Source organism: Oncorhynchus mykiss, chromosome 17, assembly GCF_013265735.2.
Source record: "Oncorhynchus mykiss isolate Arlee chromosome 17, USDA_OmykA_1.1, whole genome shotgun sequence".
Taxonomy (NCBI): domain Eukaryota; kingdom Metazoa; phylum Chordata; class Actinopteri; order Salmoniformes; family Salmonidae; genus Oncorhynchus; species Oncorhynchus mykiss.
The window spans coordinates 14,627,721-14,647,802 of record NC_048581.1 but is presented as its reverse complement, the minus strand read 5'-3'; the positions used below and the strand labels follow the sequence as shown (position 1 = coordinate 14,647,802).

Here is a 20,082-nt window from a genome sequence, read left to right as displayed (position 1 = left end):
GACTGACAGATGAAGGAATATCTCAAACCCTACACTGTCAGTCTTCTTTAAGTGGAAATGAGTTGCTTAGTAAAAAGCCAACCTTTTGGCTTTGAAGCTCACAATGTAGAAAATAATTAACCTGCAACACTATACATTTCCAAAACTACATTGACTTTGAAAAGGATGGTACAAGGTAATCACAAGCAAGACTAGTTTAAGATGAAGATGAATTAAGTTAAAGTAGATTTGTGAACTAATGCCAGTTTTTTTTATTTGACACGTTAAGATGGAGAGCGGACCCTTAAAGGAAATTGTACACTGTCTCTTTAAGCACGCACCAACCAGTAGCCCTACGTCGATCCACGAATGTACACGCGCATGGTTAACTAAAACAATATTTAATTCACTTTTAATTATGATTCTTCCTATGAATGGCATTTCACTGTCTAATTGTGTAATACAACTTGTATCGCTTTATTTGGCGAGCTACTGAGTCTGCGCACTAGAGAGCAATAAGGAACTCAACTATCATTCTAATAAAATCCCATGCAGAGCTACGTGGTTGACACAAACACAGCTAGGCCATTTTGAGCGATCGATTGTCATTGAGTAACTTTACCTATAGCTCGATGTGCTACTAAAGGCTTCATCTAACGCCAGATCAAATCATCTCCGGGACAGGTACACAAATTGAAACAACCATGCCGAAGCCGAGCGCTTCCAAGGCGACAGGGAAGACCCGCAGGTTCATCAGTGGTGTGGTGGAAGGTGAGAGTTCTACTCGTCATCACGTCAAACCTACTGTAAGATGTCAATCAAATAGCGTGCTGTCGGAAAGGCCTACAACTAGTGTCTGATTTGATTCAATGTAGTTACATTACGCCACATATTTCAGTGCATGTGTCAGATTATAATATGGTATATTTGGATATACACCATATTAAACTCAGCATAAAAAGAAACGTCCTCACTGTCAACTACGTTTAGTTCTAATTCTAGGAGGGCATTTTAGTTCTATTAAGACATTGTAATTGTATAAAGACATTCAAATTCCATGAGGACATTCTAGTTCTATGAAGACTTAAATTATCTGAGTACATTTTTAGTTCTATGAGTACATTCTAGTTCTATGAGTACATTCTAGTTCTATGAGGAAATTGTAGTTCTATGAAGACATTGTAAATGTAGCAAAAAAAGAAACGCCCTCTCACTGTCAACTGCGTTTATTTTCAGCAAACTAAACCTGTAAATATTTGTATGAACATAAGATTCAACAACTGAGACATAAACTGAACAAGTTCCAGACATGTGACTAACAGAAATTGAATAATGTGTCCCTAAACAAAGAGGGGGTCAAAATCAAAAGTAACAGTCAGTATCTGGTGTGGCCACCAGCTGCATTAAATACTGCAGTGCAATTTATTGCACTGGCCACATCTGCAGTCCTCATGCCTCCTTGCAGCATGCCTAAGGCACGTTCACGCAGATAAGCAGGGACTCTGGGCATCTTTCTTTTGGTGTTTTTCAAAGTCAGTAGAAAGGACTCTTTAGTGTCCTAAGTTTTCATAACTGTAACCTTAATTGCCTACCGTCTGTAAGCTGTTAGTGTCTTAACAACCGTTCCACAGGTGCATGTTCATTAATTGATTATGGGTCATTGAAACAGTGTTTAAACCCTTTACAATGAAGATCTGTGAAGTTATTTGGATTTTTACGAATTATCTTTGAAAGACAGGGTCCTGAAAAGGGGACGTTTATTTTTTTGCTGAGTTTATATCAGGGATGGGAAACTCCAGTCCTGAGGGGTGGAGGGGTGTCACTTTCCCCCTATCTCTAGCAAACACAGCTGATTTAAGCTAATTGCATTCTAAACTGAAGACGACTATTAGTTGATCATTGGAGTCAGGTGTGTTAGCTTGGGGCAAAAACAGTGACACCAATCAGGCTCTGGGCGTTACCCATCCCTGATATGTATACAGTACCAGTCAAAAGTTTGGACACACCTACTCATTCCAGGGTTTTTCTTTATTTTTTACTATTTTCTACATTGTAGATTAATAGTGAAGACATCAAAACTATGAAATAACACATATGGAATCATGTAGTAAGCAAAAACCCGTTGCCTTGATAACAGCTTTGCTCTGTGCGCCACATTATGCCTGACAACTGTAAAAGTTTCTATGACCTTTGCTTCACTCAGGCTTTTACGGGCGACCCTGGACTATGGAACAGAGGACTGAGCTTTTCCAAAGGTAGTAAACCATTTCTAAACACACACTCACCCACCCGCTTTCTCTCCCTCTTCATCATCCTCTTTCTCTCCCTCTTCATCATCCTCTTTCTCTCCCTCTTCATCATCCTCTTTCTCTCCCTCTTCATCATCCTCTTTCTCTCCCTCTTCATCATACTCTTTCTCTCCCTCTTCATCACCCTCTTTCTCTCCCTCTTCACCCACCCTCTTTCTCTCCCTCTTCATCATCCTCTTTCTCTCCCTCTTCATCATCCTCTTTCTCTCCCTCTTCATCACCCTCTTTCTCTCCCTCTTCATCATCCTCTTTCTCTCCCTCTTCATCATCCTCTTTCTCTCCCTCTTCATCATCCTCTTTCTCTCCCTCTTCATCATCCTCTTTCTCTCCTTCTTCATCATCCTCTTTCTCTCCCTCTTCATCATCCTCTTTCTCTCCCTCTTCATCATCCTCTTTCTCTCCCTCTTCATCATCCTCTTTCTCTCCCTCTTCATCATCCTCTTTCTCTCCCTCTTCATCATACTCTTTCTCTCCCTCTTCATCATACTCTTTCTCTCCCTCTTCATCATCCTCTTTCTCTCCCTCTTCATCATCCTCTTTCTCTCCCTCTTCATCATACTCTTTCTCTCCCTCTTCATCATACTCTTTCTCTTCCTCTTCATCATCCTCTTTCTCTCCCTCTTCATCATACTCTTTCTCTCCCTCTTCATCATACTCTTTCTCTCCCTCGTCTTCTTCACAGGGAACTTATTATCCACCTTGTTCCTTACACCGATCCAGTCCTTACAGGAAGTTGTTGCTTTCACCGATCCAGTCCTTACAGGAAGTTGTTCCTTTCACCGATCCAGTCCTTACAGGAAGTTGTTCCTTACACCGATCCAGCCCTTACAGGAAGTTGTTCCTTTCACCGATCCAGTCCTTACAGGAAGTTGTTCCTTTCACCGATCCAGTCCTTACAGGAAGTTGTTCCTTTCACCGATCCAGTCTTTACAGGAAGTTGTTCCTTTCACCGATCCAGCCCTTACAGGAAGTTGTTCCTTTCACCGATCCAGTCCTTACAGGAAGTTGTTCCTTTCACCGATCCAGTCCTTACAGGAAGTTGTTCCTTTCACCGATCCAGTCCTTACAGGAAGTTGTTCCTTTCACCGATCCAGTCCTTACAGGAAGTTGTTCCTTTCACCGATCCAGTCCTTACAGGAAGTTGTTCTTTTCACCGATCCAGTCCTTACAGGAAGTTGTTGCTTTCACCGATCCAGCCCTTACAGGAAGTTGTTGCTTTTACCGATCCAGCCCTTACAGGAAGTTGTTGCTTTTCCAGAAGTGTCTCATACAGTGTGTTTATGTAGAGAGCATAAGTGTCTCAGTGTGTTTGTTTGTGTAGGGAGAAGAAGTGGGGTCTGAACACGTACCTCTACGCCCCTAAAGATGACTACAAACACAGAATGTACTGGAGGGACCTGTATTCACCTGAGGAGGCAGGTTAGGAGGACACAGCGTCTCACACACACACACACACACACACACACACACACACACACACACACACACACACAGCGTTGCAAACCCCTGACCCCTGTGGCCTATCAGTACCACCTAGTTACACCTCACCCTTAGTTCAGATAAGAGACATAGTGATTGTGATGTGTGTTGTTGTGGCGTTGCCTAGGAGATGCAGCTCCATACTGTTGATATGTTGTCATGTCAGATCATCGTTGATGCCCTCACTTTGACCTGAAGATCCACTCCCATTTACCTTTGATCTACTTTGATTTAATTGATCTACTTAGCAACTATCGCATTGTTGTGAAAGCCTCTGTCTCGAATGACACCATTTCCCTCAGATAGTAGAAGTAGATGGTGCACGTCTTTAGGTCGTCATTTTGAGACTTGGACAAATAAAATGTGTTCTTGTCTATCCATTTACCTGGTTAAGGGAAGTTAAAATTGTCTTTTTATTTTACTTTGACGTGGAACCCTCTTCCCTAATCTATACAGCATGTACAGGATATATAATGCATGACCTTTGACCTGGTCAAAAGTAGTGCACTATAAAGGGAATAGGGTGCCATTTGGGGTGAATCTTAATCTTCTGTTCCAGAGAAACTGGTTGCTCTGATAACTGCAGCGAAGAAGAACGGAGTGGACTTCATCTACGCCATCTCCCCTGGACTGGACATCACATTCTCCAACCCCAAAGAGGTTGCCACCCTGAAGAGGAAACTGGACCAGGTGATGTTCTAGAACCATGGTAACCGAGAACTGGACCAGGTGATGTTCCAGAACCATGGTAACCTAGAACTGGACCAGGTGATGTTCCAGAACCATGGTAACCTAGAACTGGACCAGGTGATGTTCAAGAACCATGGTAACCTAGAACTGGACCAGGTGATGTTCCAGAACCATGGTAACCTAGAACTGGACTAGGTGATGTTCTAGAACCATGGTAACCTAGAACTGGACTAGGTGATGTTCTAGAACCATGGTAACCTGGAACTGGACTAGGTGATGTTCTAGAACCATGGTAACCTGGAACTGGACCAGGTGATGTTCTAGAAACATGGTAACCTGGAACTGGACCAGGTCATGTTCCAGAACCATGGTAACCTAGAACTGGACCAGGTCATGTTCTAGAACCATGGTAACCTAGAACTGGACCAGGTGATGTTCCAGAACCATGGTAATCTAGAACTGGACCAGGTGATGTTCCAGAACCATGGTAACCTAGAACTGGACCAGGTGATGTTCCAGAACTATGGTAGCCTAGAACTGGACCAAGTGATGTTCCAGAACTATGGTAGCCTAGAACTGGACCAGGTGATGTTCCAGAACTATGGTAGCCTAGAACTGGACCAAGTGATGTTCCAGAACTATGGTAGCCTAGAACTGGACCAGGTGATGTTCCAGAACTATGGTAGCCTAGAACTGGACCAGGTGATGTTCCAGAACTATGGTAGCCTAGAACTGGACCAAGTGATGTTCCAGAACTATGGTAACCTAGAACTGGACCAAGTGATGTTCCAGAACTATGGTAACCTAGAACTGGACCAGGTGATGTTCCAGAACTATGGTAGCCTAGAACTGGACCAAGTGATGTTCCAGAACTATGGTAGCCTAGAACTGGACCAAGTGATGTTCCAGAACTATGGTAGCCTAGAACTGGACCAAGTGATGTTCCAGAACTATGGTAACCTAGAACTGGACCAAGTGATGTTCCAGAACTATGTAACCTAGAACTGGACCAGGTGATGTTCCAGAACCATGGTAACCTAGAACTGGACCAAGTGATGTTCCAGAACTATGGTAACCTAGAACTGGACCAAGTGATGTTCCAGAACTATGGTAACCTAGAACTGGACCAAGTGATGTTCCAGAACTATGTAACCTAGAACTGGACCAGGTGATGTTCCAGAACCATGGTAACCTAGAACTGGACCAGGTGATGTTCCAGAACTATGGTAGCCTAGAACTGGACCAAGTGATGTTCCAGAACTATGTAACCTAGAACTGGACCAGGTGATGTTCCAGAACCATGGTAATCTAGAACTGGACCAGGTGATGTTCTAGAACCATGGTAACCTAGAACTGGACTAGGTGATGTTCTAGAACCATGGTAACCTGGAACTGGACCAGGTGATGTTCTAGAAACATGGTAACCTGGAACTGGACCAGGTCATGTTCCAGAACCATGGTAACCTAGAACTGGACCAGGTCATGTTCTAGAACCATGGTAACCTAGAACTGGACCAGGTGATGTTCCAGAACCATGGTAATCTAGAACTGGACCAGGTGATGTTCCAGAACCATGGTAACCTAGAACTGGACCAGGTGATGTTCCAGAACTATGGTAGCCTAGAACTGGACCAAGTGATGTTCCAGAACTATGGTAGCCTAGAACTGGACCAGGTGATGTTCCAGAACTATGGTAGCCTAGAACTGGACCAAGTGATGTTCCAGAACTATGGTAGCCTAGAACTGGACCAGGTGATGTTCCAGAACTATGGTAGCCTAGAACTGGACCAGGTGATGTTCCAGAACTATGGTAGCCTAGAACTGGACCAAGTGATGTTCCAGAACTATGGTAACCTAGAACTGGACCAAGTGATGTTCCAGAACTATGGTAACCTAGAACTGGACCAGGTGATGTTCCAGAACTATGGTAGCCTAGAACTGGACCAAGTGATGTTCCAGAACTATGGTAGCCTAGAACTGGACCAAGTGATGTTCCAGAACTATGGTAGCCTAGAACTGGACCAAGTGATGTTCCAGAACTATGGTAACCTAGAACTGGACCAAGTGATGTTCCAGAACTATGTAACCTAGAACTGGACCAGGTGATGTTCCAGAACCATGGTAACCTAGAACTGGACCAAGTGATGTTCCAGAACTATGGTAACCTAGAACTGGACCAAGTGATGTTCCAGAACTATGTAACCTAGAACTGGACCAGGTGATGTTCCAGAACCATGGTAATCTAGAACTGGACCAGGTGATGTTCCAGAACCATGGTAACCTAGAACTGGACCAGGTGATGTTCCAGAACTATGGTAGCCTAGAACTGGACCAAGTGATGTTCCAGAACTATGTAACCTAGAACTGGACCAGGTGATGTTCCAGAACCATGGTAATCTAGAACTGGACCAGGTGATGTTCTAGAACCATGGTAACCTAGAACTGGACCAAGTGATGTTCCAGAACTATGGTAGCCTAGAACTGGACCAAGTGGGGGTATTAGAACTATGTGTAGAGAGAGAAGCTGATTTCTCCTCCCCTCCTCTTCCAGGTGAGTGGGTTTGGCTGCAGTTCCTTCTCCCTCCTCTTCGACGACATCGAGACAGAGATGTGTCCGGCGGACAAGCAGGCATTCAGCTCGTTCGCCCACGCCCAGGTAGCTGTCACCAACGAGGTGTTCACACACCTGGGACAGCCTGACACCTTCCTCTTCTGCCCCACAGGTGAGGTCAGAGGTCAGACCATCACCACAGAATCAGAATGATCTAGAATGGACGAATGGTCAGTCAGACCCATAGAAATAGAATCAGAAGGATCTAGAATGGACATTCCAATTCCATATCAACATTCCAATGTCAGACAACTGCACAGTGAGAAGGTCATTGTGATTAAAAGCAGTGTTCCATTACATGTCGGTTGCTGGCAGCCATATTGGACACACCCTGTTTTAAGATCCAATATAAATGATTTATTTTCTCACAATTTGCTGCTTTTTGCAAGTGTCGTCAAGGACTAGAATGTCTGTGTGTGTTGTGGTTTGTTTCAGATTACTGTGCAGCATTCTGCACTCCTAACGTCTCCCAGTCGGCCTACCTTCACACTGTGGGAGAGAACCTCCTACCTGGGATTGATGTTCTCTGGACAGGTGAGAGCAGACAGGAAGTCACTTTCCTTCTTTTTGTTTCCCACCAACTATGGTCTGTTTCCTAATTTAGCTCCTGGAATGTTTCTTCGGATGAGTGAGTTTTAAGGACATTACAAAGCGCAGTGTAAAGACTAACAGGCATCCCATCTAACCCACTCTATGCTATCCTGTCCTGCAGGTCCTAAGGTGGTGTCGCACCACATCACGGTAGAGTCCATTGTAGAGGTGTCCTCCGTCCTGAAGAGGGCGCCGGTTATCTGGGACAACATCCACGCCAATGACTACGACCCCCAGAGAATCTTCATGGGACCATACAAGGTGTCTGTTATTAATACTATGACCCCAGGGGATGAGACCATACAAGGTGTCTATTATTAATACTATGACCCCAGGGGATGAGACCATACAAGGTGTCTATTATTAATACTATGACCCCAGGGGATGAGACCATACAAGGTGTCTATTAATACTATGACCCCAGGGGATGAGACCATACAAGGTGTCTGTTATTAATACTATGACCCCAGAGGATGAGACCATACAAGGTGTCTATTAATACTATGACCCCAGGGGATGAGACCATACAAGGTGTCTATTATTAATACTATGACCCCAGAGGATGAGACCATACAAGGTGTCTATTAATAATACTATGACCCCAGGGGATGAGACCATACAAGGTGTCTATTATTAATACTGTGACCCCAGGGGATGAGACCATACAAGGTGTCTATTATTAATACTATGACCCCAGGGGATGAGACCATACAAGGTGTCTATTATTAATACTATGACCCCAGGGGATGAGACCATACAAGGTGTCTATTATTAATACTATGACCCCAGGGGATGAGACCATACAAGGTGTCTATTATTAATACTATGACCCCAGGGGATGAGACCATACAAGGTGTCTATTAATACTATGACCCCAGAGGATGAGACCATACAAGGTGTCTATTATTAATACTATGACCCCAGGGGATGAGACCATACAAGGTGTCTATTAATACTATGACCCCAGAGGATGAGACCATACAAGGTGTCTATTATTAATACTATGACCCCAGGGGATGAGACCATACAAGGTGTCTATTATTAATACTATGACCCCAGGGGATGAGACCATACAGGGTGTCTGTTATTAATACTATGACCCCAGGGGATGAGACCATACAAGGTGTCTATTAATACTATGACCCCAGAGGATGAGACCATACAAGGTGTCTATTATTAATACTATGACCCCAGGGGATGAGACCATACAAGGTGTCTATTAATACTGTGACCCCAGGGGATGAGACCATACAGGGTGTCTGTTATTAATACTATGACCCCAGGGGATGAGACCATACAAGGTGTCTATTAATACTATGACCCCAGAGGATGAGACCATACAAGGTGTCTATTATTAATACTATGACCCCAGAGGATGAGACCATACAAGGTGTCTATTAATACTATGACCCCAGGGGATGAGACCATACAAGGTGTCTATTAATACTATGACCCCAGGGGATGAGACCATACAAGGTGTCTATTATTAATACTATGACCCCAGGGGATGAGACCATACAAGGTGTCTATTAATACTATGACCCCAGGGGATGAGACCATACAAGGTGTCTATTATTAATACTATGACCCCAGGGGATGAGACCATACAAGGTGTCTATTAATACTATGACCCCAGAGGATGAGACCATACAAGGTGTCCATTATTAATACTATGACCCCAGAGGATGAGACCATACAAGGTGTCTATTATTAATACTATGACCCCAGAGGATGAGACCATACAAGGTGTCTATTATTAATACTATGACCCCAGGGGATGAGACCATACAAGGTGTCTATTAATACTATGACCCCAGGGGATGAGACCATACAAGGTGTCCATTATTAATACTATGACCCCAGAGGATGAGACCATACAAGGTGTCTATTATTAATACTATGACCCCAGGGGATGAGACCATACAAGGTGTCTATTATTAATACTATGACCCCAGGGGATGAGACCATACAAGGTGTCTATTAATACTATGACCCCAGAGGATGAGACCATACAAGGTGTCTATTATTAATACTATGACCCCAGGGGATGAGACCATACAAGGTGTCTGTTATTAATACTATGACCCCAGGGGATGAGACCATACAAGGTGTCTATTAATACTATGACCCCAGGGGATGAGACCATACAAGGTGTCTATTAATACTATGACCCCAGGGGATGAGACCATACAAGGTGTCTATTAATACTATGACCCCAGGGGATGAGACCATACAAGGTGTCTATTAATACTATGACCCCAGGGGATGAGACCATACAAGGTGTCTATTATTAATACTATGACCCCAGGGGATGAGACCATACAAGGTGTCTATTATTAATACTATGACCCCAGGGGATGAGACCATACAAGGTGTCTATTAATACTATGACCCCAGGGGATGAGACCATACAAGGTGTCCATTATTAATACTATGACCCCAGAGGATGAGACCATACAAGGTGTCTATTATTAATACTATGACCCCAGGGGATGAGACCATACAAGGTGTCTATTATTAATACTATGACCCCAGGGGATGAGACCATACAAGGTGTCTATTATTAATACTATGACCCCAGGGGATGAGACCATACAAGGTGTCTATTATTAATACTATGACCCCAGGGGATGAGACCATACAAGGTGTCTATTATTAATAGACTTTTCTATTCACTTTCTATTGTGGAATGTTTATGATAATTATTAATTGTCTATTGAACCACTATTGCCTATATAATGCACTACTGCATTATAAGCAGTGTTCTGTAAGCAGTGTTCTAGAAGCTGTGTTCTGTAAGCAGTGTTCTAGAAGCTGTGTTCTGTAAGCAGTGTTCTAGAAGCTGTGTTCTAGAAGCTGTGTTCTAGAAGCTGTGTTCTAGAAGCTGTGTTCTAGAAGCTGTGTTCTAGAAGCAGTGTTCTAGAAGCTGTGTTCTAGAAGCAGTGTTCTAGAAGCTGTGTTCTAGAAGCAGTGTGGTAGACATAGAGTATGTTAATAGTAGATGTAGAATAATAGAATAGTGTTTCTCCTCCACTACTGTGATCCTCTTCTAGTGGGGTCTTTCAACCATTTCAACTCAGGCAAGTTCACAAGGAGGTGAGCCTGAATTGAACCTGACCAACCCTGCTGCCAAGTGTCTTTCAAACCTTCATCACATATCCTGCTTGTTTTTCCATTAAACCACCTTGGATAGTTTCCCTGCCAGGCCCCCTTCCCCTAATTCGCTACATGTCTTCCTCTTCTTAGGATCGTCCCACAGACCTGATCCCCAAGCTGAGAGGGGTGCTGACCAACCCTAACTGTGAGTACCACCCTAACTTCGTGGCGATCCACACCCTGGCGACGTGGTGCCGGTCTGAAGGAGGAAGAGTAGGAGGACAGAGAGACGTGGAGATGAGTGAGTATCTATGAGGTGTTACTGTTTTACACTCCTTTTAATGTCTTATGTGAGGCAGCTTGATGTACAAGTAACCCCTGGACAGGACGCTAGTCTATCGCAGGGCCTCGGCCCCCAACCCATCCCCTGAGTGCCATGCAGAGAGGCCTTGGCCCCCAATCCATCCCCTGAGTGCCATGCAGAGAGGCCTCGGCCCCCAATCCATCCCCTGAGTGCCATGCAGAGAGGCATCGGCCCCCAATCCATCCCCTGAGTGCCATGCAGAGAGGCCTCGGCCCCCAATCCATCCCCTGAGTGCCATGCAGAGAGGCCTCGGCCCCCAATCCATCCCCTGAGTGCCATGCAGAGAGGCCTCGGCCCCCAATCCATCCCCTGAGTGCCATGCAGAGAGGCCTCGGCCCCCAATCCATCCCCTGAGTGCCATGCAGAGAGGCCTCGGCCCCCAATCCATCCCCTGAGTGCCATGCAGAGAGGCATCGGCACCCTGTTTTAGTTTTTGGTCTGACTCAACCTGGGGGATCGAACCCCCAACCTTCCAATCTTAGAATGAACCACAATGCCACTAAGTTAAACTAACCCTAAACTACGTCATCGCCCCAGCAGGTGGTGATGATGATGAGGCAGGCTCAGACCCCTGCTACAGCCCCAAGAGAGCCCTCACCCTGGCCCTGACTGACTGGCTACAGGAGTTCCTCAGCACGGACCAGCCTGGAGGTACAGAGGGGAAAGATGACCAACCAAGAGGGCAGCTTCAACATTCAATTCAATACAACTTTATTTATCCCCTCGTGGGCAAACACATGAAAACGACACAAAAACAACACATCCTCGTCTCCATGAGGACCGTGATTCCAGATCCACTTTTTAATTACATCTACTCATTGTGAAGAGATCAAACAGATGAATTAACTCTCTGGCTGTCGTCTTCACCTCAGGCCCTCGACCTCTGAACCCCACCCACCTGAAGAAAGAGTCCTCTGACGAGGAGCCCATGCAGACTGACGTGGGAGACCCCGTGTATGTGCCAAGTTCTGGGGACAACCCCCTGTTCACAGCAGAACCCCTGACCCTGGACGATCTCCAGCTCCTCTCAGAACTGTTCTACCTGCCGTATGAACACGGTTCTACTGCTAGAACCATGCTGACGGAACTGGACTGGCTGAAAGCACACAGAGAAGCAGTGGGAGATGCAGAGACTGAGATGGTGAGGAGTGTGTGTGTTGGGACTGAGATGGTGAGGAGTGTGTGTGTTGGGACTGAGATGGTGAGGAGTGTGTGTGTTGGGACTGAGATGGTGAGGAGTGTGTGTGTTGGGACTGAGATGGTGAGGAGTGTGTGTGTGTGTTGGGACTGAGATGGTGAGGAGTGTGTGTGTGTGTTGGGACTGAGATGGTGAGGAGTGTGTGTGTGTGTTGGGACTGAGATGGTGAGGAGTGTGTGTGTGTGTTGGGACTGAGATGGTGAGAAGTGTGTGTGTGTGTGTTGGGACTGAGATGGTGAGGAGTGTGTGTGTTGGGACTGAGATGGTGAGGAGTGTGTGTGTGTGTTGGGACTGAGATGGTGAGGAGTGTGTGTGTGTGTGTTGGGACTGAGATGGTGAGGAGTGTGTGTGTGTGTTGGGACTGAGATGGTGAGGAGTGTGTGTGTGTGTTGGGACTGAGATGGTGAGGAGTGTGTGTGTGTGTTGGGACTGAGATGGTGAGGAGTGTGTGTGTGTGTTGGGACTGAGCTGGTGAGGAGTGTGTGTGTGTTGGGACTGAGCTGGTGAGGAGTGTGTGTGTGTTGGGACTGAGATGGTGAGGAGTGTGTGTGTGTTGGGACTGAGATGGTGAGGAGTGTGTGTGTTGGGACTGAGATGGTGAAGAGTGTGTGTGTTGGGACTGAGATGGTGAGGAGTGTGTGTGTGTGTTGAGACTGAGATGGTGAGGAGTGTGTGTGTGTGTTGGGACTGAGATGGTGAGGAGTGTGTGTGTGTGTTGGGACTGAGATGGTGAGGAGTGTGTGTGTGTTGGGACTGAGGTGGTGAGGAGTGTGTGTGTGCTGAGACTGAGATGGTGAGGAGTGTGTGTGTGTTGGGACTGAGATGGTGAGGAGTGTGTGTGTGTTGGGACTGAGATGGTGAAGAGTGTGTGTGTTGGGACTAAGATGGTGAGGAGTGTGTGTGTGTTGGGACTGAGATGGTGAGGAGTGTGTGTGTGTTGAGACTGAGATGGTGAAGAGTGTGTGTGTTGGGACTGAGATGGTGAGGAGTGTGTGTGTGTTGTGACTGAGATGGTGAAGAGTGTGTGTGTTGGGACTGAGATGGTGAGGAGTGTGTGTGTGTGTTGGGACTGAGATGGTGAAGAGTGTGTGTGTTGGGACTGAGATGGTGAGGAGTGTGTGTGTGTTGTGACTGGACTGGCTGAAGGGACTCAGAGGCAGTGTGGGATATAGAGACAAATACTGAGTGGGACTCAATCAATGTAATAATATAAGTATCTTTATTGATGTGGAAATTGTAAGAACTTACATGGACAACTCTAACACACATACACTCTCTCTCTCTTTCTCACTAACTCCCTCCCTCTCTCTGTCTCTATGTATCTCTCTCTCTGTCTCTATGTATCTCTCTCTCTGTCTCTATGTATCTCTCTCTCTGTCTCTATGTATCTCTCTCTCTGTCTCTATGTATCTCCCTCTCTCTGTCTCTATGTATCTCCCTCTCTCTGTCTCTATGTATCTCCCTCTCTCTGTCTCTATGTATCTCCCTCTCTCTGTCTCTATGTATCTCTCTCTCTTTCTCACTAACTCCCTCTCTCTGTCTCTATGTATCTCCCTCTCTCTGTCTCTATGTATCTCCCTCTCTCTGTCTCTATGTATCTCTCTCTCTTTCTCACTAACTCCCTCTCTCTGTCTCTATGTATCTCTCTCTCTGTCTCTATGTATCTCTCTCTCTGTCTCTATGTATCTCTCTCTCTGTCTCTATGTATCTCTCTCTCTGTCTCTATGTATCTCTCTCTCTTTCTCACTAACTCCCTCTCTCTGTCTCTATGTATCGCTCTCTCTGTCTCTATGTATCTCTCTCTGTCTCTATGTATCTCTCTCTCTTTCTCACTAACTCCCTCTCTCTGTCTCTATGTATCGCTCTCTCTGTCTCTATGTATCTCTCTCTCTGTCTCTATGTATCTCTCTCTCTTTCTCACTAACTCCCTCTCTCTGTCTCTATGTATCTCTCTCTCTGTCTCTATGTATCCCTCTCTCTGTCTCTATGTATCTCCCTCTCTGTCTCTATGTATCTCTCTCTCTGTCTCTATGTATCTCCCTCTCTCTGTCTCTATGTATCTCCCTCTCTCTGTCTCTATGTATCTCCCTCTCTCTGTCTCTATGTATCTCTGTCTCTCTCTCTCTCTGTCTCTCTGTATCTCTCTCTCTCTGTCTCTATGTATCTCCCTCTCTGTCTCTATGTATCTCCCTCTCTGTCTCTATGTATCTCTCTCTCTGTCTCTATGTATCTCTCTCTCTTTCTCACTAACTCCCTCTCTCTGTCTCTATGTATCTCTCTCTCTGTCTCTATGTATCCCTCTCTCTGTCTCTATGTATCTCCCTCTCTGTCTCTATGTATCTCCCTCTCTGTCTCTATGTATCCCTCTCTCTGTCTCTATGCATCTCCCTCTCTCTGTCTCTATGTATCTCTCTCTCTTTCTCACTAACTCCCTCCCTCTCTCTGTCTCTATGTATCGCTCTCTCTGTCTCTATGTATCTCTCTCTCTGTCTCTATGTATCTCTCTCTCTGTCTCTATGTATCTCTCTCTCTTTCTCACTAACTCCCTCTCTCTGTCTCTATGTATCTCTCTCTCTGTCTCTATGTATCCCTCTCTCTGTCTCTATGTATCTCCCTCTCTGTCTCTATGTATCTCTCTCTCTGTCTCTATGTATCTCCCTCTCTCTGTCTCTATGTATCTCCCTCTCTCTGTCTCTATGTATCTCCCTCTCTCTGTCTCTATGTATCTCTGTCTCTCTCTCTCTCTGTCTCTCTGTATCTCTCTCTCTCTGTCTCTATGTATCTCCCTCTCTGTCTCTATGTATCTCCCTCTCTGTCTCTATGTATCTCTCTCTCTGTCTCTATGTATCTCTCTCTCTTTCTCACTAACTCCCTCTCTCTGTCTCTATGTATCTCTCTCTCTGTCTCTATGTATCCCTCTCTCTGTCTCTATGTATCTCCCTCTCTGTCTCTATGTATCTCCCTCTCTGTCTCTATGTATCCCTCTCTCTGTCTCTATGCATCTCCCTCTCTCTGTCTCTATGTATCTCTCTCTCTTTCTCACTAACTCCCTCTCTCTGTCTCTATATATCTCTCTCTGTCTCTATGTATCTCTCTCTCTCTCTATGTATCTCTCTCTCTGTCTCTATATATCTCTCTCTGTCTCTATGTATCTCTCTCTCTCTATGTATCTCTCTCTCTCTATATATCTCTCTCTATGTATCTCTCGGCCTCCTCTCTCCCTCTCTGTCTCTATGCTTCTCCCTCTCTCTGTCTATATATCTCTCTCTGTGTCTATGTATCTCTCGGCCTCCTCTCTCTCTCTCTCTACAGACAGCAGAGTGGCGTTCCAGGGCGAAGTGTTTTGACGTGATGTGTGTTGCTGTGTTTACCATGTTTAACCGCCTGTCCAACGCCCCCAACCGGAGCATCCTCTACGACCTCTACAACTACATCTGTGACATCAAGAGTGGTGTCACCCTGGCACGCGCCTACGTCAAACAATTGGGTACAACAGGGGCGGGGGGGGGGGGGGGGGGAGGAGAGACCCATATAGGTCAGTATGTTGTTGTGTAGGTCGGTGCGTTGTTGTGTAAGTCGGTGCGTTGTTGTATGGTGTGGCACAAGGAGCTGTATGCAGTAGGCAATAAGCATACAGGTTGATGTATCATTTAAGTGTAATATTGTTTGTGTCCACAGGGGGGCAGAGTAGGCCCTCAGCCCAGGTGATGACTGATGACCCAGAGCCCTGGGGGTTTAGAGGGGGTCTCTCCGGGGAGTTCCAGGTACGGCGCTTACCCCCATCATCCACCCCTTTAACCCCCATCACCCCTTTAACCCCCATATTCCACCCCTTTAACCCCCATCATCCACCCCTTTAACCCCCATAGCCCGCCCCTTTAACCTCCATCATCCACCCCTTTAACCCCCATCACCCCTTTAACCTGCATCACCCGCCCCTTTAACCCCCATCATCCACCCCTTTAACCCCCATCATCCACCCCTTTAACCCCCATAGCCCGCCCCTTTAACCCCCATCATCCACCCCTTTAACCCCCATAGCCCGCCCCTTTAACCTCCATCATCCACCCCTTTAACCCCATCATCCACCCCTTTAACCCCCATCACCCACCCCTTTTTAACCCCCATATCCCACCCCTTCAACACTCAAATAATGACAAGCCACACACACACAGGGGATCACAGACAACCACCTAGACAGAGCCATTGATCTCTCAGGCATAAAGAGATCATTGACTTGGTACTGACTGGTTGATGACGATAGTATTGCTGTTGTTTGTTGTTGTTCAGAGAATGCTGCCTTGCCATGGTAACAGAGATCTGTTCCGTCACCCTCCTATGACATCAGTGTATTCTATACGACCCTTCTGCCCAGAAGACAAGGTTAGTTATTTCAATTGATCTAGAACTGACTCTAACATATCTATTTAAATATACGAGACGTGTGGGCCGACTGGGAATGGAAACCAGGTCTTCTGAGTGTTTTGCCATAAGACTGTGTTAGCCCACTGAGCGAAAGCCTGTAGTATAGAGCACCACAGTGGACACGTCATAATTCCCATAAAACCTAGCAGTCAAACAGGGAAATGGTTCCAAATGTTTTTCCTCCAATCATTTTTCCCATAGGGGCTGTGTTTCCTGTAGACTTACCTTGGCGTGATGTTTTGATAACTATGTAAATCTCTCTCGGACAAGGTGACTTTTATCAATATATTCAGCACTATTTACTCTGATTCGAAAATGCTAATTAACATCAAAGTAGACATCATGCAAGACTACAAATCCCTGCAAGCTCCTGCACGTCATCTCTAGTTGACACCTTTGCTAACAGGTTTTGTGTCAATTTAAAACTTGCACAGTTTTAGACAGTTCACAGAATTGTCCATACAATTTATTAATTACTACATCGATTCAGCAGTCTCGTCTATATCAAGGCCTTTGTAGTTCTGTATGATGGCCAAACTAGCATTACATTTTTGTGAGGTAAATACTGGCGAATATATTGATGTCACCTTGTCTGATGGGGGGGATTTACATGGTTATCAGAACGTCACGCCAAGTTAAACCTACACAAAACACAGCCCTTATTTTAAGTGTTTCTAAAATGCCTTATGGGAAAAATGAATGATGCTAGGTTTTATGGGTATTCTGATTCATACTGTGGTACTGTGTTGTTTTAATAATTATTCTAATATGACTCACGCGTTTCATTCTCATTGAGAAGCTAGCTGATGCATGAAGAAGCTAACGCGTGTAAAGTTATAAGCTAGCTGATGCATGAAGAAGCTAACGCGTGTAAAGTTATAAGCTAGCTGATGCATGAAGAAGCTAACGCGTTAGGTTTGGTTCAAACCACCTCTGTAATACGTGTAGGCATGTATTGGCTAGCTGACATCTTTATTGATTTTGTCTTTATAACATCTCTGTTGTTTCAGACTGAGATACAGAAGATCCACATGGAGATGCAGAGAGGAGAGGCCAAGGCACCTGCAGCAGCAGGACCTGTTCTGATCAGTGATGGGTGAGAGTGTACAGCATGACTCCCCAATGATCCACTCTGGACAGTCTGATCAGTGATGGGTGATGGAGTGTACAGCATGACTCCCCAATGATCCACTCTGGACAGTCTGATCAGTGATGGGTGAGAGTGTACAGCATGACTCCCCAATTATCCACTCTGGACAGTCTCTGATCGGTGAGGGAGTGTGTGTACAGCATGACTCCCCAATGATCCACTCTGGACAGTGATGGGTGATGGAGTGTGTGTGTACAGCATGACTCCCTAATGATCCACTCTGGACAGTCTCTGATCAGTAATGGGTGATGGAGTGTGTGTGTACAGCATGACTCCCCAATGATCCACTCTGGACAGTGATGGGTGATGGAGTGTGTGTGTACAGCATGACTCCCTAATGATCCACTCTGGACAGTCTCTGATCAGTAATGGGTGATGGAGTGTGTGTGTACAGCATGACTCCCCAATGATCCACTCTGGACAGTGTCTGATCAGTGATGGGTGATGGAGTGTGTGTGTACAGCATGACTCCCCAATGATCCACTCTGGACAGTCTCTGATCAGCCAGTAGTTTTTGTGCTTCAGTATGTGACTGTGCCTTCAGTCTAGACGTCCAGTATGTAATGTCCCAGTGTACCTCTCCCCCTCCCCAGGCTAGCAGGAGGGCAGCTGTCCCCCTCCCCAAACTGTGGTCTGGTTCTGGAGGATGAGAGGGGGGTGTGTGGGTACGCCCTGGGCCTCACTGACGCCACAGCAGCTGCACTGAACAACCAGGTAACCGCTAGGTGCCAACGGGACAATCACACACTGGAATATGACTTGGTCTTGTTGGAATCATTGACCCCGACATTATTCTATATGGTTGTTCTGTCTCTCTGTATTACTTCATGTGTTTTGTATGGAGTTCCTTGACTCTGAAAATACAACTTGATCTTTTCTCCCCGTCCGTCTTGTAGAGGACGTTGCCAGGAGACTTCCCTTCCTTGGTAACCATGCAGCTCCACCCCCGGGTTACAGACCCCGCCCCCGCCAGGCGTATGATTGGCAGCCTGCTCTCGTTGATGAAGACCAGTGGTGAGTTGTTAACTTGTATATTATGGTGCACCTGCACAGTGGGTTTCTGGTCACTGTTGGACTGAGCCTAGAGCAGGACTCTCCAACCCTGTTCCTGGAGAGATACCCTCCTGGAGGTTCACTCCAACCCTGTTCCTGGAGAGATACCCTCCTGGAGGTGTTCACTCCAACCCCAGTTGTAACTAAGCTGATCAACCAGCTAATTATTAGAATCAGGTGCACTAGATTAGGGTTGGAGTGAACCTACAGGAGGGTAGCTCTCCTGGAACAGGGTTGGAGTGAACCTACAGGAGGGTAGCTCTCCTGGAACAGGGTTGGAGTGAACCTACAGGAGGGTAGCTCTCCTGGAACAGGGTCGGAGAACCCTGGCTTAGTGTGATGGCTGCTATGCAGCGTGATGATAGAGTTCAACAATACCCTTGACCCATTAGTAATCAGACCGGGGTTCAAGTACTTTCAGCTTTTGCTTTAGAGGTGGGGAATTGACACAATATAAAGTAGGACTCAGTTACTGATCCAGAAATGGATCAGATGTGTCTATACCAGATGGTGCTTCTCTCCCTGATGACATAGGACTGGATTAATCAGAACTAACACACACCTATATTCAGAATGAGGTGCATCGTTCAGTTTGTTCCTCACATTCTTTTCCCTCCTTGTCATTTGACTGTAGTTATCTGAATCTCCCCTGCCCCTCTCTCTCTCTCCTACAGGTTCCAGAGGTGTGTTCTGTGAGCTGAGGCAGGGTGACAGGAGGATGTTTGACTTCTACTCTAAACTGGGCTCCTTCACAACGCTCAAAATGGCGGGGTGGCCTCAGGATGTCGTCGCCATGGGAACCAGCTTGTAAACAAAGATGGCTGCCGCAAAGAGTTGTCGCCACCTTGCACTACTAAAATGGCCTTTTGGATAACAGGGACGAGAACGTTTGATTAATTCAGCTGCTTATTTGATGGCCATGTGTCAATTACTATAGGATGATGTGTGAAATGTATCTGATCAAGTTTGTCAATGGGATCCACATTGTTTGACTGAGTATTTGGGGAACGTATCTTTGTAAATTCCGACTTTACATATTGAAGTGAATGATTGACGCATTTAAATCAGCCTGTAAGAGGATCTAACTAATGTACTGTATCTGTTGATCAATAAAGATTTGAAAAATTTGAATATGTT

At 45.7% G+C, this 20,082-nt stretch overlaps 1 protein-coding gene across 3 annotated transcripts; it reads left to right on the top strand.

Moving 5' to 3' along the window:
- The first annotated feature begins 291 nt into the window (after positions 1–291).
- Positions 292–20,076, top strand: ogal (O-GlcNAcase like). Of its 3 annotated transcripts, none has more exons than XM_036948001.1 (17): positions 292–750; positions 2,183–2,234; positions 3,610–3,707; positions 4,327–4,457; positions 7,009–7,180; positions 7,504–7,602; positions 7,781–7,920; positions 10,906–11,056; positions 11,660–11,770; positions 11,992–12,290; positions 15,630–15,804; positions 15,996–16,081; positions 16,608–16,700; positions 17,753–17,838; positions 18,486–18,606; positions 18,789–18,906; positions 19,620–20,076. In XM_036948001.1, the coding sequence occupies exons 1-17, from the start codon at positions 684–686 to the stop codon at positions 19,754–19,756; spliced, it is 2,136 nt and encodes a 711-aa protein (XP_036803896.1). In that variant the 5' UTR covers positions 292–683; the 3' UTR covers positions 19,757–20,076. The 3 variants fall into 3 exon arrangements, with proteins under 3 accessions (XP_036803896.1, XP_036803897.1, XP_036803895.1); XM_036948002.1 differs by having other exon boundaries at positions 11,657–11,770; positions 11,992–12,260; XM_036948000.1 differs by having other exon boundaries at positions 11,657–11,770.
- The last annotated feature ends 6 nt before the right edge of the window (positions 20,077–20,082 follow it).

Coding starts and splice junctions, on each gene's coding strand:
- ogal (XM_036948000.1), top strand. CDS start 684: ATGCCGAAGCCGAGCGCTTCCAAGGCGACAGGGAAGACCCGCAGGTTC. Junction 15,805..15,995: donor CGCCTACGTCAAACAATTGG/GTACAACAGGGG, acceptor TTGTGTCCACAG/GGGGGCAGAGTAGGCCCTCA. Junction 18,607..18,788: donor CAGCTGCACTGAACAACCAG/GTAACCGCTAGG, acceptor TCCGTCTTGTAG/AGGACGTTGCCAGGAGACTT.